The sequence below is a fragment of the Salvia splendens genome, chromosome 9 (assembly GCF_004379255.2).
Source record: "Salvia splendens isolate huo1 chromosome 9, SspV2, whole genome shotgun sequence".
Taxonomy (NCBI): domain Eukaryota; kingdom Viridiplantae; phylum Streptophyta; class Magnoliopsida; order Lamiales; family Lamiaceae; genus Salvia; species Salvia splendens.
In genome coordinates this window covers 4604316-4626391 of record NC_056040.1, presented here as the reverse complement: position 1 = coordinate 4626391, position 22076 = coordinate 4604316, and the positions used below count along the sequence as shown (strand labels likewise).

The 22076-nt window shown below is 40.9% G+C and overlaps 2 protein-coding genes across 2 annotated transcripts; one reads left to right on the top strand and one right to left on the bottom strand.

Moving 5' to 3' along the window:
• Positions 1 to 412: 412 nt before the first annotated feature.
• On the bottom strand, positions 413 to 1209 carry LOC121747776 (auxin-responsive protein SAUR71-like). The gene has a single exon (XM_042141888.1). It carries the CDS (start codon positions 852 to 854, stop codon positions 462 to 464), a length of 393 nt encoding a protein of 130 aa, XP_041997822.1. The 5' UTR covers positions 855 to 1209; the 3' UTR covers positions 413 to 461.
• Positions 1210 to 6045: 4836 nt separating this feature from the next.
• On the top strand, positions 6046 to 19421 carry LOC121747098 (protein MICRORCHIDIA 7-like). Its single transcript, XM_042141080.1, has 20 exons — positions 6046 to 6620; positions 7501 to 7575; positions 7692 to 7726; positions 7817 to 7895; positions 8367 to 8459; positions 8663 to 8747; positions 9247 to 9322; positions 9756 to 9884; positions 10130 to 10228; positions 10319 to 10420; positions 11193 to 11354; positions 11441 to 11536; positions 17441 to 17492; positions 17572 to 17683; positions 17789 to 17850; positions 18005 to 18366; positions 18589 to 18683; positions 18767 to 18854; positions 19089 to 19211; positions 19284 to 19421. The coding sequence occupies exons 1-20, from the start codon at positions 6254 to 6256 to the stop codon at positions 19353 to 19355; spliced, it is 2364 nt and encodes a 787-aa protein (XP_041997014.1). The 5' UTR covers positions 6046 to 6253; the 3' UTR covers positions 19356 to 19421.
• Positions 19422 to 22076: the final 2655 nt, after the last annotated feature.

Here is a 22076-nt window from a genome sequence, read left to right as displayed (position 1 = left end):
AATATATATTTTTTTGGCAATAGAATTTATTCAAATATTAATAAAACTATAAAATTACATCATGATCACTCTTACTAAATAGACATACTATTAATAATAATTTTAATTGCTCTTGTTTCAAAAGCCTTACCTTATTTAGCATTAGTACTCGATATAAAAATAATAAGACTTAAATTATTTGATTAGTTGATTACCATACTTATGTAGGGAGGCGAGGCGATTGTTCCATACATAATTCTAATTTATTTATCTTTTTCTGTTTCCCACTATATGCTTGGTTGACTTTACCCAGAGCATGTTCTTTACCTATGTGGATATTTTTTATTAACTGAAATTGTAATTTCAACTAAATCCAGCGGAGATGAATTCAAAGGAGCAAAAAAAAATAGCACTTGGAAATTCATGAAAACGATAACAAATAATTTCCAGATAATCTTGATTTGGTAGACTAATTATTGGTTTTAATTCCTAAATGCACATGGCAATGCCATACTAGTAGCCTTCCCGAGACGCCGCGCTGGATTGAAGGGGCTGCAGGCGCCGGAAACGTGCTCATCGCCGTCGATCTGAGCGATGATCCCGCAGAAGAGATCGACGTCACAGGGAAGCAGCAAAGGCCCGTGGCTGTGGTAACCGTATTCCAGCTCAGCATCGTCCAGCAGCATCTTGAATAGCGCGTGGTTGGCATATTCCGTCTTTATCACGAACCGCTGCTTCTCGGGCCCCACATAAACCGTGAAGCAACCCAGCGGTGCAACCCGACCCACTTTCTCCTTGGATCGACCCGTCCATAGATACCTCTCCAGTTTCTTCAGCACAGATCTGTTGATATCCTTCCTCTTCGCACCTTCCATTATTCCTGCAGTATATATATAATCGATAGATCTCGATTATTAATTTTGTGGCTGATGGATTTGATTTGATTTGATTTGAATTGATTTCAGCCTCTGTCATAAGCTAAATCGGACATGAGCTTCATTGTGAAGTTCCTCATCGTCGAAATCAGTAGATCAAAAATGGTGGACATATCATGAAACGAAGAAGGGAGGGATTTCGAAATTCGGAAATGGAAGTAATATTGTTGATATCATCGAGGATTGAATGGAATCTCGATGAATTTAGGAATTGAGAAACTGAATGAAGGTTGCCACAAAAGCAGTTGGGAGAGACTTGAGAGTTGAAGGCTATGAATATATAGATGCAACAGGGCATACAGTTTTGTGCGAGGTGCGGATCGCAACGCCACTCTCTATATTTATGTATATTAAAGCATAAAGAGAAATAAAAGAAAGAATTTCTACAATTATGAACGAGATAAAGAAGTAATTTTTGCAAGAAAAAGTAAAAGAAAATAAGATACTCATTTCTAATTGATTAAAGACGTCAACTCAGCTATTGAATTTTTAATTGAGGTATTTTGTACAGTTTGATTTTATTTTGAAAAGCCCCCACTTAAAAGATGGCTTCTTGACTAGTGGCGGTCTATTTATTTCAATTTTCTTTTTATTTCTGTGGAGTTGGAACAATATAGAGAAGCATTGAAGTAACTGTGCTTTATGTATGTTGATATGAACTTTTTATCTGACATTTATCATATATGTACATTGTATTAATGCTTATGATAATATCAAAAATATAACAGATCAGTGGTTGAAGTATAACACAGACTTTAGTAAAAGTATTCTAAGCGTATGACATGAATATGTGTATATATAATCGCTTAGAGAAATTAACCGATATAAAATACAAAAAAAAAATAAAAATAATAATGTCATGGTATGCAGTCGTCCATAGTTGCCCATTGCCCATTCTCGTGCTTCAAATAAGTGCGATTATAGTATTCCATTTATATATCTTTCTTGTTTTATTGGTTGTACCAAACAAGTAATTAGTCCGTATTAGATAATTAGAATATATGATAGGTTAGTGGTTAATATTATCAACCAAAACCAAAAAGATGTGATAAATTGTGAGTAGAGATGCCAGTTGGCAACACATAATTCGTCAGTCAAAACATTTCAGGATCTTTAACAACATTCATAACTGAATTGATAGTTAGACGACGTGACATGTCAAGAACTTGTGTCTTGAATATGTAAAGGTAAGAGCATCCACAATAAGAATAGCCCAGCCATAGCCTAGCCACAAACTCCTCATGTCACATCATCAACACTAAAAATCCTCCTGTCACATCATAAATAGCTCAGCCATAGCCTAACCACATCATAAATAACTCAACCACATCAATAGCCACATCACTCAAAATTATATAAAACAAATAATTAACAATCACACAAAATAGGCAATTTAATTTACGAGACATATACGAGAAAATTTAATAATATTATTAAAATTTAAAAAGTACATTAATTAAAAAAATTTACATAATTAACAAAAAAACTACTGCCGTGCAGTCCTCCGCGCCCATAACTCTTCAATTAAATCATTTTGGAGTCGAATATGAGCATCCGTTTGGCGCATGTCGGCATATGCTTGGAGACGGCCGTCTTCATCGTGAGGTACCCCACTCCATACGTTGGGGGCGGCCACGCCGTGGCTTGGACCGGCTTCATTATCATCGTTGGTCCGATCAGTCAGTTGTACACCTTAATCTTCGACAATCATGTTGTGCATGATAATACATGCGTACATTATATCTGCAATGCAGTCGACATGCCACAAACGCGTTGGCCCCTTAACTGCCGCCCATCGAGACTGGAGCACACCAAATGCGCGCTCCACGTCCTTGCGCGACGACTCCTGCCGTGCCGCAAAGTAGGCCTTCCTCTCATCTGATGCGCATCGGATCGTCTTCACAAAGACGGGCCACCTAGGGTATATCCCATCCGCCAAGAAGTAGCTCATATCATGCCGGTTGCCGTTGGCGACAAAACTGATGGCCGGACCGACACCCTGACACTGCTCGTTGAAAAGTGGCGACGAGTTGAGGACGTTGAGGTCGTTGTTCGAACCGGCTATCCCAAAATACGCATGCCAAATCCACAGCCGGTAATCAGCTACGACCTCGAGGATCATCGTGGGATTCTTTCCCTTGTAGCCGGTCGTGTAGAACCCCTTTCAGGAAGCGGGACAGTTCTTCCACTCCCAATGCATACAATCTATGTTGCCTAACATTCCCGGGAACCCATGCTTCTTCCCGTGCATCTGCATCAGATCCTGGCAGTCTTCGGGGGTAGGGCTTCGAAGGTACTGATCACTGAATACTTCAATCACGCCCTGGCAGAAATACTTCATACATTCCAGGGCAGTCGTCTCACCGATGTGGAGGTACTCGTCCCACATGTCTGCCGCGCCTCCGTAGGCCAATTGCCGGATTGCCGCAGTGCACTTTTGAATAGGTGTGTGACCGGGTCTGCCAGATGCATCGTGCCTGAAGCGGAAATACAGATATCGTTGCTCCAAATCGTTAACAATACGCATAAACAGAGACCTGCTCATCCTAAAACGGCGCCTGAAAGGTTGGCGTTGAACCGCGGCTCCTGTGCGAAGTAGTCTTCGTATAGGCGCTGATGTGCAGCTACGTGATCACGATCAATCACCGCTCGGCGGTGTACCACTGGGCGAGGTCGAGGTACCGCCGGCTGCAAGGCCCTCTGCATCCATTGATCAATCTCACGGTTCGTATAGGCCTCTAGCGCTTCGTTCATTAAACGCTCGTACTCCTCAGCATCCCCACCACTACTACCACCGGCGTTACTCATTTCTAGGTGTTGATCTTGTACATAAATTAAGATAGAGAGAGTACTCGTTAAAACAAATGGTGCGAATGAAAATGACGTGCAAAACGCGTATATATAGTGTTTCAAAAAAAATCGCGCTAGGCGATCCGGACGCTGCAATAGCGCCGAGCGGATCGCCCAGCGCACTGCCTAGCGCCACGGGACCGCCGAGCGCTAGGTGGTTTTTAAATCCGGAAATGGCTGGGCGGTTGCAATAGACCGCCTAGCGCCGGCGCTAGGCTAGGCAGTGCGCTAGGCGCTATTGTGGATGCTCTAAAGAGCCATCAATTGCTACTATGTAAAGAGTATAGAAAAGTTTAAATTTACAATGGCATGAGTACGTAAGTTTGTCTTATAATTGACTATTAGTTCTCACTTCCACTAATTCATTCTTCTTATATTTAATTATAAAATTAATATAAAAATGATAGTAGTATTTACAAATACAAAACTTTTTCCATTCATATTTCTTAAAAATTAAATTCCATCTATATCGATTTTAAAATGAATTGTTAATGACGGGTAAATGAGGTATTTAGAACTAAAAAGAACATGGGACACATAAAAATGGTTGAAATTTGTAGATACTATCTACTACTAATGTACAATAAGTATTTGATATTAGTAGATATATATATTGAAGATTGAGCATTATCATGACATATATATTAGGGCGAAATGGAGCCCATGACTTAGTAAGCTCTTAACTCTATCCTCAATTTGCACATAAATTTCAAAAAAAGTTAAACTGCTAAATAATTAAATATTTCCTGGACCTTGACGTATACATTCATGTCAAATTTAAGGGGATAATGCATGATAGTGAGAGGATATTAAAATTGAGTAGTTCTTATTTAAATACAACTGAACTTTTATATTTAAATAAATGCAATCGAATTAAAAAGAAATGAAGTTACGGCGGGACTCTATTTTTATTTACAACAATTAATTAACTTTCTAACAAATACTCTAGTGAAAGTTAAAACAGTTCTCTAGCCGTCTAGCGACTATATATTATTTACCAACTTAATTTTTTATTTTATGGCCTTCAAAATACGCAAAATTGTGTTGCATAGACACACAGGTTTAATTTAGACACCATTATTTAATTGTGGAGCACTGAAAACTCAGGTGATATCATCATTTAAATTCAGACAAAACTGCTATTAATTCTTGAATAAAAAATAATGGAGCAGTGAAAACTCTGGTGATATCATCATTTAATTCAAACAAAACTGCTGTTAATTTTGAATATTATTCATGTGGTGGTGTTTTGATGCGATGGACCAATATGCAAATGGGCGGTTTAAGATTTTTTAATAAATTATTCAATTTGAAACATTACTCGTCATTTATAAGTTATAGTATACACTATTAATTACAATAATTTTTTAAAATTCAGTTGTTTTTGTTTTGTGCCAAATTCTTGGATGACCCAACTGCCCATGCCCAACTAGATTGTATATGAGTTAATTAGTAAACCTCAAAAAATACTAGAAAAACTCTGGGCCTATATATCACTGCCTAATAAAAGACGTCCAACCTTCATTGAGTTGTTTTTGTTTGGGTTTGGGTTTGGGTTTGGGAGTCATATTGTCCCCTATTATATTTCATAGACTTAGTAGAAAGTGGATATAAATATGAATTTTTTCTATAATAATATTTAATTTAATTCGTTTTATAAAATAGTTCATAATTATTTATAATTTTTTTCTTTAATAAGATGGGTTCCACTCTTTATCAATAATATTATAATTATTTTTTTTCTTTTTGTCTTTTTCATATTTCATCAATTATGCATTAAAACATGTATTATTCCAAAAGTGTTTATTTTTATAGAATAGAGAAGGTATTGTTAATGTAAATGATGTAAATGAGTTCCTTTTAAATTGAAATCACTTTTTAGGGAATAATAAAATAGTCTCTGAATAATTGAAATGGATTTTCACTTTTGTAGTACTCCTATTATTAGCATGTATAGAATCTGGATATAAATAATAACATTTGAGGTTCTTTCAAAATTGAACTATTTGAATTATAGTAGAAAAAGTACTAAAGTTTTGGTATATGGATAGTAACCCACAAATTTAGGGTATATGTTTTGTAACTCAATTATATCATATAGGTTGACCCTGCCAGGTGGGTAGTAAGTCGGTTGGTACGTCATAAATTAACACCTAAATCTAGTAAAGTGACGCTACCTCTAAAAATTGAACTTGCATTCATTTTGGAGAAATTGGTTATTAATTATGACACTAATTTACTCCATAAAACATTGCTATTAATTGGCATGCCTTTCAATTAATGTAATTCGTCTTCTAATTGGGTTCTGCATAGTATGAGCTGCAAATTTGCTTTGGAGAAGAGAGAAGGGTTAGTGAGTGATACAATTATAATGAGCAAGTAATAAATGCAACCGGCATATGTTTAGTAACAAATAAAGGAAATTGATCAACATTTGTTAATGCGCTTCCCTTTACTGCCGACTTTTCGCTCTCCTCGACGAATTCGCCATGGCTGAAGGCACCACCCAAGCTCATGTCAAGAAGGAGCTACTCGACCCCAATATTGCACCCAAACCCTATACCGCCGCCCGGCCTGCTTTATTAATCGAACTCTCTAGTTCCGACTCCGACTCCGACTCCGACTCCGATTCGGATTACGACAATGCTAGGAAGAAGAGGAGACTGGCGGAGAGCGCCGTGCTTCCGCTGGGGTTTCTGGATCCGCTGCCGCAGCCGTCGAATGGGCAGAACTTACCTCTAGCGCTTCCGTCTACTGCGGCGGCGCACGCCGTTGCCGCCGCGCCGATTGCGAAGCAGTTCTGGAAGGCGGGGGACTACGAGGACGGGCCGTCTGGTGACTGGGGTTATTCTAATGGTGATGTGTTCATTTCTGCTCAGAATCATGATTCATGCATGTGGATTTTTGCTCTTGTATTTGAATTTATTCTGGTGCCTATGAGCCGTGAAATTGAAGGTTTTCATGTTGTGGTCCTGTTTTTTCTTATTTTTCAAAAACAATTGAGAAATTTTAAAAATTCTAGAAACGAAATGGACGAGTTTGGGTATTCCAAGAGTTGCTTCATGCGTTGCCTCTCTTGTTTAGGAACTTCAAAAGGGGAAAACAGAAGATCGTGGTAATTTAATAATGCAGTGACTCATTAGTGGCGTGCTGTCAGCTAATATTCTTGAAATCACCACTAAGTGCTCGATGAATTAATCTTTTGTTCAAAGGGAAACAACTGGCCTGGCATCTTGTGGAAAATAGTGACAAACTTACTCACCATATGTTAAATAATCATGCGGAGTTATTGAGATGGTTGTGGATGCTTCCATCAACCTTATGGTGTTTTTTTGATGAAAGGTGGTTCTTGATGCTTCTGTTTACCCTGAACCCTAATGAAAGGTGGGAAGCATTAACCCAAAATTGCTGACTGAAACAATGAAGTGATTGTGGTTTGAATGAAGTGGAAGATCATAGTCATGGAGCCCTTTCTGTGTGTTGAGATGGGTTGAGCTGTGATCCATGTGCCCCCTGAGAACTTAATGGAATCTCAAGTAACTGAGCCTGAGTTAATTCTACCATTAGAAGGATTTCCAAGAAAAAAAGAGAAAAAACTAGCATACAGTTCTATTTACTCTGAAGAATGGTGCTTAAAATTCTCTTTTTCATCCACATGCATCTGGTTATCCTCTTTTCTTTGAGTCTGACTAGTAGAATGAGGTGGATGTAATAGCTTAATTTATTTTATATACAGGTGGAATGGACCATGTCAGAGTACATCCAAGATTCTTACATTCTAATGCTACCAGTCATAAATGGGCTCTTGGAGGTAGTGGAACTAACTTCAATAGTACAATTATAATGCACAATTTCTGGTTTATGTTAAGATGCAATGGATCTACTTCATTCTGATGTATTTGGTCTAACATGGATTCGCCATTACAGCTTTTGCAGAACTCTTGGATAATTCATTGGATGAGGTAAGTGAATTTAATTTGTTTCTGCTGATCATAATCATGCCAGGACTTTGTTTGACTTAGCTTCTTGCTCTTAATCTCTTACTGCTACAGGTCTGCAATGGAGCGACTTATGCTAACATAGACATGGTGACAAGTAAAAAAGATGGTAGCAAAATGTTGTTGATTGAAGGTATTATCATAAAAGTTTCACTTACCACTTTTTTCGAAGTTTACTCTGCATATGGATGATTCAGTATAGAGGATAGATTGTGAATATTTTTCACTTTTCCCCAACTGGAATCAAGTATAAAATTGTAATTGGAAACATACCTTGGCATTTCATTAATCTTTCAGTGTGACAATAGTCTGAGTAATTTGCTGTGAGTAGTATTTTTGTCCATGTCTGCTTGATTGATTTCTTTGCTATGTTAATTTTCAGTTTATGCATTGTTCAGGCTCTAAGACGTCAATACATACTTGTTTGCCTTTGAAAGTAAAAGTAGGATCTTTTCATTAATTGTTCATCATCATCTGTGACCTGTTTACTTTGAGGTCTATATAGGCAATGGTGGTGGAATAAATCTGGATAAAATTTTCATTTATGCATAATGCAGACTCTTAAAAAAAGTTACTACATCATTTCAAACTTATTTCTTCTTAGATAACGGTGGTGGAATGGATATGGAGAAAATGCGTCACTGCATGTCTCTCGGTTATTCAGCAAAAAGAAAAATGGTAGATACTATCGGGCAGTGTAAGTTCTCCCTTTTTGTCACACTCTTTCATATTACAAGCACACACACACTATTACATGTACCCCTTGCATATTCCAACATCCCCACCACACCTTCAGACTGTCAGACATATTCACACATGCATCACTGGACTCATGCACGATGACTTTGAAACATGTTTCGATAGTGCTCCTTTACTTACTATTTGAGCTCCATGTCTCAGATGGAAATGGTTTTAAGACTAGCACAATGAGACTTGGCGCTGATGTCATTGTTTTTTCTCGATGTCGTGGGAAGAATGGGCGAAGGTTTGCATTGTTTATAAAGTACCGAGTTGCTTTTGAAATTTGACTCATAGTAACAGTTAGCTTTTAAGTACGTTGTGAAATATATCTAAATTGTTATTGTAAGACTAAAAAACTGAAGCAAGTATGATAATCTACTCAAAACTATGTGCTTTTGTTTGTTGTTTATTTTAGTTTGTGACTGAGTTCTGGTTGGCAGAAATGACTGAAACACGAAATTTTCAAAACATGATATAGGTGGCTGCCTAGTTGCATGCAACAGTAGATTCTTGTTAGATTTAGTATTAATAAATGAAATATTTTGCCTTATCTCTAGTTCTGATGCATATCTTTTTTTTGGCTGCCAGCATCTGGATCACTCTTCTGTGATTCACCCTTTCTAATTGTTTTAGTTTAATCAACATTTCTCTGTTAGTCATACGGTCATACCTGAAGAGTGTTTGCTTGCATGATTTTCTATTTCAAAACTGTGCATACCAATTCAATTCACTGTTGAGTTTAGGTCAACACAAAGCATTGGATTGCTGTCCTATACATTTCTGCGGAGCACTGGGAAGGAAGATATTGTGGTTCCCATGGTGAGCAATTGTATACCCCACCCTATCCAAATATATTTTTTAATATCTAAACTGAGGTGTAACAAATTTAGTTACTTTTCTGCATTAGAATGAAGAGTAAGCCAACATAACAGAATGGATATTTCTTTACAAAAAAAATTGAAAAGTAATGTTGTAGTGGGAGAGAATCAATAATGTAATATCTGAAACAAATAAACATTTCCTCATGCATAAACTTCAACTCAGTCGAAGGACTTGATTATAGTGAATGTTCTATAAAATTGCTACTACAAACAAGTGGCACTATATTTGTAATGCCCCATGATCATAACTTTGACTTGACCAGGACTTGATGGAATTGGTTTTACTCTTTAAGTAACTGCTCTATTAATAGGATAATGTTTTGTATGCTCCTTTATTTTCGGGATTCTTACTTCATTTAAATGACAAAAAGCTGGACTATGAAAGAAGTGGACAAGATTGGAACAAGATAATTCGATCATCGGCCTATGACTGGGATCGAAATGTTGAAACAATACTGCAGTGGTCTCCATTTTCAAATGAAGCCGATCTTCTTCAGCAGGTGATTTCTTTTTCCATCGTTTTTTAATATTAATGTCGTTGGTTTGACTTGTTTCCGAAATAGATTAGTTTTGAATGATGTTCTGATTATCTGATGTTGCAATATAATAGAAGCATAAGGTCATGTCACTTTGAAGACACTGACGTGTCAAGTTCAACATAGGGAACTGAAACTGGCTTATGCTTGGGCTCTTTTTCACAAATATATTGTGATTGGCTAACTTCCCTTTTTTTGTTTCTTGGCAGTTCAATCTAATGCAAGATCAGGGTACTAGGGTAATTATTTACAATATTTGGGAGGATGATGATGGACTGCTGGAATTGGATTTTGACACGGATCTGCATGTAAGCTGCAATGTATTAAATGTTTTGAGGATATCTTCATTTACGTTGATATATCACAGCATTATTCATTTTCTTTAATTATACCTCAAGGATATCCAAATCAGAGGCGTCAACAGAGATGAGAAGAACATTGACATGGCAAAGAACTATCCCAACTCAAAGCATTTTCTAACATATCGTCATTCTTTGAGGGTAAAAGGCTCAACTACGATGCCCTGAGTTTTATTATGTCACATCATGTTTTATGTGTTGTGTTTCAATCCAAGTTTTTAGTCATTTTGAAAATTGATTAATATATCCATTTTGGGGATTCAGATAAGTTTCTTAAAAATGATTTTATCATCAAACTTAGTGATGTGTGCAGTGTTCGTAAAAATCTATCAATTGAAGCATGAATTGGCAACTGAAGCATGGCCATAGAAAGCTTTGTATTTCTAGTTCAACTTAACAAAGGACTATATTATCTTACCAGTCTTTTTATTTATTCCTCCTGAGGCCAAGTCTTATCATTTTTTGGTATTTCAGCAGACATTAATTGAACATGCATAAACTTAGTAGCATAAAGTATGTGAAGAGATCTATCCCTAAAATAAGTTTCCTATCGATTCCTAATTTATTTTTTTGATTGTGGTTACAATAGTTTATCCGTGTCACTTACTTTCCGTTTTTTGTTGGAGAAATTAAACATAACATGCAAGGGTGGCTTCAAACTGCACTTTTCCTCTACTTTATGTTTTACATTTAATTTGTTTGTTTGCGCTGAATTTTCTTGATAGATACTTTTAAAGTGTCTTCTGTATTGTGTGATTTGATTTCCTTCCAGTTTTCGTCATACAATTCATTCTCATTCTACATAGGAGCAAGTCCATACTAGAGATACATATGTGCAAAATTGCAATGCATATTTGACTAGAAAGATATAATGTTACTCCTTATTTCACAACTTTGATTGTTGATATTGCAGAGTTACACAGCTATTCTCTATCTCAGAATTCCTCCAGGCTTTCGAATAATTTTGCGTGGTAAAGATGTTGAGCACCACAATATTGTGAATGATATGATGATGTCTCAGGAAATTACATATCGTCCCCAACCTGCTACTGAAGGGATTCAAAAGAACTTAAATGTAACTTCAGTTGCTGTTATTTTCATTTCGATTCATTTGCAATTTTGATTGTACTACTTTACTCGCTACCTTCCATGTTTGCATAGATGGTTGCTACTGTGACTGTTGGCTTTGTGAAGGATGCAAAAGCTCACATTGATGTTCAGGGGTTTAATGTCTACCACAAAAACCGGCTTATTAAGGTAGTTATCTGTTTGATTGTTTCTGGCACTCAAGAAACAGTTTATTGTGCATATTGTCTTTCTCTAATAGGTGTGTTTATTAGATTTTTTTTGAGTTGATCTTTTCAAGTGTGTAGGGAAGCATTGTACTTCTTTCTACTGTTTCTTTATTCCAGATAGTGTATTTGGTGCTTTTGGTGTGGAATTATTACTAATTGAGAGTTACACAACTTGGAATTTTCTATCAAGGTCAACATTTAAACTGTTCATGGAGGTCATTGATTAGTTATCTACAAGCACAATATAACTTGCAGTGGGAGTTGGTATGCATGCGTGAGGACATCATCATTTCATTCTTGTACAAAATTTTATGGAGTTAAACAGCAGCTTCGGATGTGGCTCATGGATAGACATATTTTGGCAAATTAAAATTTAAAAGGGAATTGTTACGGAGTAAAGACTACCCACACAAAGAAGCACGAGATGTGCTGAATATACTGGAATAAAGGAAAAGGAACGGAGATTATTATTGCTGGAAATATGGAAGAACTAGAAAACAATCCTCGCGAGGAGGCCCTACGACAAAAGTCGTCCAATTGTGATCACGTCCAGAGATGCATTCTCTCTGCCCGTTCTCTCTATTTATAGACTTCTATCTCAGCTACTTGAAATTCAAAATACAAGAAAATAGGAACTAACTTAACAACCTAACAACCTGAGAAATTGATGCTAACAAATTAATTTGAAATCTTCTCTCTTGCTGTTGCTACTTAGTCGGCCATATCACTTCTCTTTCTCCCCTCTTATACGTTCTCCACTCTTTAACTGTATCAACTGGCCCATCCGTCAAAACAGCCTTGTCCTCAAGGCTGAAAAAAGGAAACTGCCCACAAACATCAGCTTCATCCATCCAAGTCGCCTCCTCAATGTCTAGCCCATCCCATTTTAGCAGGACCTGCTTTACCTGCTCTCCGTCTTGGTCCAACACCCGTCTGTCCAGGACCCGCTCCGGTAAGATTGGGGGTTCGTAATCGGTCAGTCCCTCCGGCAACGTTGGTTCAGCTGTTTCTTCCCCAATGGCTCGTTTCAACAAGGAGACATGGAAAACCGGGTGAATTCGAGCGGAGGTGGGGAGCTCCAAACGGTATGCAGAGCCGCCAATGCGTGCCCTGATCCGGAATGGGCCGAAGTAGCGCGGTGCTAGCTTCCTATTTCGCACAGTAAAGAGTGTGGACTGGCGGTGCGGTCGAAATTTCAGGTAGACCATGTCGCCGATGTTGAAGTGAACATCGCGACGGCGCTTGTTAGCCGCGACAATCATCCGATTTTGAGCGCGTTGAAGGTGGTGGCGCAGGAGTTCCAGGGCGTCGTTGCGAGCTTGGAGTGTGTCGACAACCGCCTGAGCTCTGATTTCACCGGGTAGGAAATCATGGATGGTCGGGGGCGGTCGGCCGTAAACCACCTCGAAAGGCGTCGTTCCCGCGGAAGAATGGGCACTCGTGTTATAGCAGAATTCAGCCCAAGATAGCCACTTGTGCCATTGCTTCGGTCTATCTGATGAGAAACAACGGAGGTAAGTTTGCAGGCACCGATTTAGTACCTCCGTTTGGCCATCAGTTTCGGGGTGGTATGCCGAGCTCATCTTCAGCTTAGTTCCCATCGCGCGGAAAAGCTCTCTCCAGAAGGAGCTCAAGAAAAGCGGATCTCGATCCGACACGATGGAACGAGGGATGCCATGGAGGCGTACAACTTCCCTTGTGAATGTATCAGCCACTTGTCGAGCCGAAAATGGGTGCCTCAAGCCCATGAAGTGTGCATATTTGGATAAACGGTCGACGACGACGAAGATGCAGTCGAACCCCCCCGCCTTAGGTAGTCCGGAGATGAAATCCATGCTTATATCCTCCCAAACTCGTTCCGGGATTGGCAAGGGTTGTAAGAGACCCGCCGGCGCCTTGGTGTCGGACTTGTGTCGCTGGCAGATTGCGCATGCCGCAACAAAGGCAGTGACCTGCCGCATCATCCCAGGCCAATACACGTTCGATGCGAGCCGGCGGTAAGTGCGATAGGCCCCGGAGTGGCCCCCGGTTGGTGTGGTGTGAAACTCGGCAATCAATTTCTGAATCCATGGTGATTGTGGAGGCACCACGATCCGTCCCTTGTAGAAAAGAGTCCCGTGAATCAGCTCGTAGTGGAGAGATGAAGGACGCCCTGCCTCCAAGTCAGCTTTGATTCTAGCCAGAGTCGGGTCGGCGGGAATGGTGGCTTGGACGGTGGACCATTCCGGCCAGGATGGTCTCGACACAGCTGCGAGTTGTAGTGTTGTTTCATCGCGACGGGAGAGAGCGTCGGCAGCTTTATTGAGGCGGCCTTCCTTGTAAACGATCGTAAAATCGTAGCCCAACAGTTTCGCAGCCCAGTTCTGTTGAGCCGGAGTAGCCAATGGGTGGGCCAAGAGTTGACGTAGGCTCCGTTGATCCGTGTGGACGACAAAGCGGCGGCCGAGTAGGTAGGGGCGCCAATGATGGATTGATAAAACTAGGGCCATCAGCTCTTTCTCGTAGGCCGACTTTGCGAGCCATCGGGGGGACAGTGTTTTGCTGAAGTAGGCAACCGGTTGGCGCTCTTGCATTAGGACCGCGCCCAGTCCCCGACCCGAGGCGTCACATTCGATAACGAAATCTTTAGTAAAATCTGGCGTACGGAGTAGAGGTGCCGACGTCAGTGCTTCCTTAAGAGATTCGAATGCGGCGGCTGCGTCGGTTGGCCATGTCCAGGCCCGTTTGGCGGTTGGGTCTATCGGCTTCTGTAGAAGGGCGGTGAGGGGGGCTGCTATCTTGCCATAATCACGAATGAAACGGCGGTAGTAGCCGGTTAAACCGAGGAAACCCCTGACACCTTTCAAGTTCGAGGGCGTTGGCCACCGTAGCACGGCAGAAACCTTCGCTGGGTCCATCTTCACCCCTTCGTAGGACACGATATGACCAAGGTATTCCACACTATGGTGTCCCAGCAAACATTTCTTGGGATTGACCACGAGGGAGTGGGCGTGGAGGGCCTGAAAAACATGTTGAAGATGCTGCAGATGTGCCTCCCAAGATGTGCTATAAATGAGGATATCGTCAAAGAAAACTAGGACGAACTTTCGCAAGGCTGGCCGGAAAATGTCATTCATCAAGCCTTGAAATGTGGCCGGGGCGTTGGTGAGGCCGAACGGCATCACCAAAAACTCATAATGGCCTGAATGCGTGCGAAATGCGGTCTTGTGAACGTCCTTGGCAGCCACTCGAATTTGGTGGTATCCTGACTTCAAGTCAATCTTGCTGAACCATCTCGCGCCATGTAATTCGTCGAGGAGCTCCTGAATGACCGGAATGGGGTACTTATCGGGGACCGTCCGCTTGTTCAATTCCCTGTAATCGACGCAGAAACGCCACGAACCGTCTTTCTTTCGTACAAGTAGGACCGGGCTGGAGTAGGGGCTGGTACTTGGCTGGATCACTCCGGAAGCCAGCATTTCTGCTACTAGCTTCTCCATTTCATCCTTCTGTGCGTGGTTATAGCGGTAAGGTCGAACCGAGACCGGCTCTGTACCTGGTAGGAGCGGAATTTGATGGTCGATGCTGCGACTCGGTGGCAGACCCCCGGCTGAATCGGTGACTGCTGGAAAAGCGGTTAAGAGTTGTAGTAGCTGGGAGCGTGCAGCCTGTGACAGGTCTGTGCCTATGCCAAAAGAGACCGCCGTTGACTCCTTTTCCACTGATCGAAGGAACCAGCAGCAATCCCCGTCCTCCAGGGAGCGTAGGTCCTGTGTTGAGCACGCGCGCCGCATAAGGGTCGGGTCGCCTTTGATCGACACGGGTCGACCCTCGACCGAGAAATCCATCGAGGAGTGCTGCCAATTTGCCAAGACATACCCCAGGGTTTCGAGCCATGATACCCCTAGGATGACGTCGATGTTGCGGAGAGGAAACACATAGCATGATACCGCAAAGCTCTCCCTGTCCAAAACCAAGGGCACCCTCCGGCAGAGCCCCGCGGCTTGACGTGACGTTCCATCGCCCAATATTACAGAGTAGGGCTTGGTTGGCGTGATTGGTAACTGTAGTTGTATTGCCAATTGCTCTGAGATAAAGCAATGACTAGCTCCACTATCCACCATGACTTTGATCCTATGTGAATCAATTTCTCCAAATAGCTTCATCGTTTTTGACGTGTCCAGACCATTCAGCGATAATTCCGAGATCTGCAGCTCGACGTCCTCAGCAGCCCCCTCGAATTCCTCCTCCGCGAAAACCTCGTCGTCATTCTCGCAGACCAGCACATTGAGAGTTTTGGGCGGACACCGATGAGTCGGCCCGAATTTCAGCCCGCATCTGAAACATGTACCTGCCGCGATATGTTTCCTATACTCCTCTTGTGACATGCTTCGAAAGCGTTGGTTCCCCGGTCGAGAAGAGGCTGTCGATGATAAGTGGGAGGTCGCCGTGGAAGGACCCCTGGCACCCGGCCGGGATGATTGGGCGGGCGACATGGCCGCCGGCGTGAATGATTGACCAACTGGTGGTTTAGGGGAGTGGGTCGTAGCCATCAGGTCAATATCGAGGGCTAGTTCAACCGCGTCCTCGTAGGTGGTGATCTTTGCTGCTTTCATCTGGAGGCGTACCTCCGGGCGAAGCTGCCATAAAGAACCCGAGATACTGATGGGAAGCGATATCCGGAACCTGCGCGAGGCGTGCCTCGAACGCCGCGACGTAGTCAGCTAGAGAGCCGGTGTGACGAACCGCAGCGAACGCTTCATATTCATCCAACGCCCCGTTTCCACCAAATCGCTTCATCAACTCCCGCGCAAATCGAGTCCACGAGAGGTTTGGAACTCGTTGACGCAATAACTGGTACCATGGAAGGGCCCGGCCTGCCAAGGCTACCATTGCTACGCCTACCCGTTTCTCGGTTGGTGTTTCCGAGATTAGGAAGTACTGCTCTGCCCTGGCCAACCATGCGAGGGCATCTGTCCCGTCGAAAGTCGGCATGGGTGACTGTGGTTTGTACCCCCCAGCCACTGAATTGGACTCCAGATTTTCAGAGGCTGCGTCGGCCTCCGGGGGTATTTTGGAACCTGGAGTGAGGGACGCAAAACCCGCGCGCATCTCGGTTATCATGGAATCGAGTTTGGATTCCAACGCCAAGACCCTATCATCAGTCTGTTGGGCATGGGCGTTGAGGTTGTCGATAGCCTTCTCCACACCGTCTAGGCGTGAATCGCCCCTAGAGTTAACCATCGTTCACCGCACCAATTGTTACGGAGTAAAGACTACCCACACAAAGAAGCACGAGATGTGCTGAATATACTGGAATAAAGGAAAAGGAACGGAGATTATTATTGCTGGAAATATGGAAGAACTAGAAAACAATCCTCGCGAGGAGGCCCTACGACAAAAGTCGTCCAATTGTGATCACGTCCAGAGATGCATTCTCTCTGCCCGTTCTCTCTATTTATAGACTTCTATCTCAGCTACTTGAAATTCAAAATACAAGAAAATAGGAACTAACTTAACAACCTAACAACCTGAGAAATTGATGCTAACAAATTAATTTGAAATCTTCTCTCTTGCTGTTGCTACTTAGTCGGCCATATCACTTCTCTTTCTCCCCTCTTATACGTTCTCCACTCTTTAACTGTATCAGGAATACTTAGAGAAGTAACATCTTTATGTTCATCGACTGTTTTTCATGTGTTTACTCAAAAGATACATTAGTCATCTCTTGCCACACCTTCTGAGATACATGATATTGTTTGCCAGAATATTTTGTTAATGGTCTTTTGTGATTCTTTGTTCTCATATCTGATAGCATGATGTACATCATATCCTCTATTTCTGCACTTTAATGTGTTACAAATGTTTTGAATTTTCATATTTCCAGCCCTTCTGGAGAGTTTGGCATGCAACTGGCAGCGATGGTCGTGGAGTTATAGGTATATTTTGAGAGTTCTACTTTCGTAGTTTGGTTTTTGGGTCAAGTTTCTTATCGTTATATACCTTTCCGCATTGAAGGTGTGCTTCAAGCAGATTTCATTGAACCAGCTCATGATAAGCAGGGTTTTGAGCGGACTCCAGTTCTTTCTAAACTTGAGTCTCGATTAATACAAATGCAGAAGACATATTGGTCTGTATTTGAATTTCGATTGGATTGTTTAAAGTCTAGTTAGTACTTTTTTTAGGAAAAAAAAACTCTCGGATAGTCTAATTGTGTTCTTTACCTTTTTTTCAGGTACACAAATTGTCACAAAATTGGCTATGCTCCGAGAGCTAATAAAAAACTTAATCAAAGAGGTAATAGAGAAGGGTTGGGGTGTTCAAATGAAACCAAAACCAGGAAGAAAAAGGAAATGATAGTAAAAAGCAAATATTTTCAAAATTAAACATTTGTATTGTTAGCTTCCAGTACAATGTTCCATGTTTGGACTGAAATACATTTGTTTTTCAGAGAGCTCTCCTGATATTTTTCCTGGAAGTTCTCGGTCGAAGACGAGAAATTTTGCTTCAAGTGACAAAACACCCATCAAGTTTGGGGACAAGGGAAGTAACAATGGGCCTTTGAATGGAAAGGGGGGTGTCAAGGCAACTAGGGCACAACCAAATCGCACTGAGCAATTTTCGTCTTCGGATGAGAATCTAAGTGATGATGATAGGCAGAACCGCACTTCCAGAAAATATAATAATGGGTCATCCTCAAATGATGTTTCAAGGAAAGACAGGTCTCAGAGGCCATTAGGGTTGAGAAGTCATAAAGCTGCAGACAACTCACCTGAAATGCCTTCCCGAACAACCCGAAGTTCAACGTCACAGGTGAGTCCTAGATTCTGGTTCCTATGATGGCTCATTTGTTATGCAGGCACTGATGGACTAAATGGAATAGGTTTTGATTGAATGGGTTTTTGTCCTCTAAAAACTGAAAAGGCCGTTTGATTTTACATAACTGACCTGTATTTCATTTACATTGCAACTATTGTGAGCATAATATTTGTTTTCTGAAATTTGTATTTTATGTTTGTTTTATGTGATTATCAGGAAAATCGCTTCAGCGATGCTGGAAATTCACCATCAAAGTCAAGTTCCAGTTTCTTGGCCCAGTTGAAAGCAGAGAATCTCCAGTTGCAGGAGAGGTGCTTTGTCTTTCCTTAATTATGAATATATCTTGGGCTGTGTAATCTCTCATTTAAAAATTCATATATTTCTGTATTCACAGATTGAAAAGGAAAGAGGAGAAAATTCTAGGTGATTTGCTGAATGATTTGCAAAAAGAAAAAGAAAGATCCAAGTCTCTCGAAGCTCAGGTTGCGTTCATTGATATTTTGTCGGTCCTATTAATACCTTGTTGATATGTTATTGCATGATTTATTTGTATATGATCCTGTAAGGTTGATTGCAAAATAATTGGTCGCTTCTGTCACTTACAAAATCCCGTGGGCACTTAAATAACAATATGTTAAGCTGTGCAATAGTGTGGGTTGTATATAGTGCATTTCTACTTTGGGTCGATGCATCACCATTAATTATCATTCAAACAGCTAGAGGAGGCAGCAAAGAAAAACGAGGAGCTAAGTAAAGAGCAGGAGAGTTTGATCGACATATTTTCAGAAGAGAGGCAGCGGCGTGACATAGAGGAGGAGAAACTGAGAAAGAGTTTGAAGGTTTGTAATTTTGTATTTTAGGTTCCCTTTTGTAGTGTACAAGTGCTGACTCGTCTGGTGTTTGTCCATCAGGAAGCATCAAGCACGATTCAAGAGTTGCGGGGAAAACTGCAAGTTTTGGAGAAATCATTGGTGCAACAATAAATAGTCATATGCTGTATGATGTAAAGTTAATGCTACCTATGTAAATGGATAAATATTTTTTGTCTAGTCTCTCTCTCTACTATTTCTAATCGACTAATCAATCCTACTTAAATCCCTCTTCACCTTCATTCTATCAAATTATCAAAAAAAAAAAAAAAAAAAAAAACTGGGAAAAGTTCAAAAATAAATGTGCAATAAAATTACAAAATGCAAAGATTGAGCTAAGTGTCAAACCCCTAACCTCTATTTGAGAGACTAGAGTAGGGATTGCATTTTTATTCAAAATAGAATATAAATGTAATATAAAATGCATAAGATTGTATGCTAAATCAGATAGGTTTTTAAGATTTTCCTCTTACAATTCGGATAGATCGAGATATTTTTTTTACTCAAAAAGTGAAAGAGACTTAATTTGAAATATACTTATAACAGCAATTACAACATATAATTAACGCAAAAAGTGAAAGGGACTTAATTTGAGATATATTTATAACAGCAATTACAACGGGCAATCCTAATTAGTTTCCTTATGAGTAACTTGAATATCTAAGTTTATCGAGATTATTACCATATATAGTATACTTTGAGTCAAACTAGAATTCAAACTCTTTCAACTGATGACGTATGGTAACTTACCTTATATATAGTGGGATCGGTGTCTTCCAATTCATTTAACTCATAATTGTACCAATTACTTACCATTGTTCGTAAATTGTAATCATGTCTCTCCTCAACCCAATGCCTCTACATCTGCAATCCAAGAATCCTCATCATCAACCTCAACAGAATCGCTACCAAGTTCTTAATGTCGTCAGCCGGGGATCTTATGGCGTCGTGTACTGTTGCATGCATTAATATAAACATGCATGCAACGTAAGCAAGGGACATGCGCATGCAATATTGTGTTAGTTGATGACATGGCGTTAGTTAGGAAATGCATCAGCCAATAAGAAGAGAGCAGTGACGTGTTGCTAGCCAATGAGAAGGAAGCGAGCTAAGATGCAGTGAGTATAAATAGCCGTAGTTGTTCTTCTTTTGAATTGTCGTGAATATTGTGAGTTGTATGTTTGTTAAGCTCCGATCGTGGATCGCGAGCTCCTCTTGCTTCTTATTCGATTGTAGAACATTATCATTGTTAATGCAATCCATTCTATTGATCATTCAAGTGTTGAGATCGGCGTTTTATCGCTGAGTTCGGCAACGCCGAACTAAGAGAGGAAGACCGAGAAGAGGTCACTGAGCTCGGCAGTGACGAGCTAAGATAGGCCGACCGCGAAGAAGTCACGGAGTTCGGCAGCCGACCGCGAAGAAGTCATTGAGTTCGGCAGTGACGAGCTACGATAGGTCGATCGCGGCGTAAGATCGTAACAATTGGTAATCAGAGCAATCGATCTCCGGACGTCGGAACGGTGACTAGAGGCGCAGAAATGGAGAAGAAAATGATGGAGATGATGGAGCAGAAAATGCAGGAGATGCGAGAAGAGCATAAGATCGAAATTATGGAGCTGACACAATCAATTGCTGCAATTAACTTGCAAAATCGAAGGAATAAGGAAACAGAGACTGGTGAAGGTAGTAATAGAGGTAATCGGTATGAAAATGGAACTGATTGGGGAAGATCAACACGGTATGAATTTCCAAAGTTTGACGGTGACGGCTATGAAGGATGGATGATGCGAGCTGAATATTTTTTCCAAGTAGCCAAAGTACCAGAGGAAGAGAAGGTTAGAGTGGCTGCAATCCATCTGGAAGGGAAGGCGTTGCAGTGGCATCGAGGTTTTGAGAGCTTACATGGAGATATGGCATATGCGAATTGGTCGTGCTATAGCTCATCTCTGGCTGCTCGCTTTGGTGCTCACGCATATGAAGATCCATTGGCTGATCTCAGGAACCTCAAACAAAAAGGTACGCTACAAGATTACATGGATACTTTTGATGAATTATATCCTAGAGCTGGAATTAGAGAGGATCAAGCCTTGAGCTTCTTTTTATCTGGATTAATTGATGAGCTACAAATGCCTGTGCGTATGTTTAGACCTAAGGCATTATCTGAAGCTTACTCTCTAGCTAAACTACAAGAGCTGACTGTAAGAGCTTTAGGTGTTAAGACTAAGATGAATCAGAGCCATGTTCAGTCGAGCAGTAGTTACTACTCCAATAGTAAACCTATGTCTGTGACTGCTACTAATAAGGTTGGAACCTTGAGTAATTGGAGTGGAGGTAATAAGGATGGTAATAAGTATGGAGGAGTTAGAGCTAGCACAAACTTAACTCCTAAGGAAATTGATGAGAAGAGAGCAAGAAAAGAATGCTTTTGGTGCACTGAGAAGTTTACTCCAAATCATCAGTGCAGCAAAAGAAAATCGTATGTGGTGCAGCTGATTGAAGTAGGAGAGACAGAGGAGAAGGCAGAAGAGGAGAGTGATGGAGAGGAGACAGGTGAGAAGTCTGAGCTGCAACTCTCCTTACATGCTGTGTGGGGAAAAGATGGACCTCAAGTAATGAGGATTCGAGGAAAATGCCAAAAGAAGGTCTTGAGAATATTGATAGATACGGGTAGCACTCATAATTTTTTAAGTGCTAAAGTGGCCAAGAAAATTAATTGTGAGCTATCCCTTGTTAATTCAAAAGCTGTGGAGGTAGCTAATGGTCAGATTCTGCAGTGCAATCAGAAATGCAGTAGGCTGGAGTGGGAAATGCAAGGGTTTAAGTTTCAAGGAG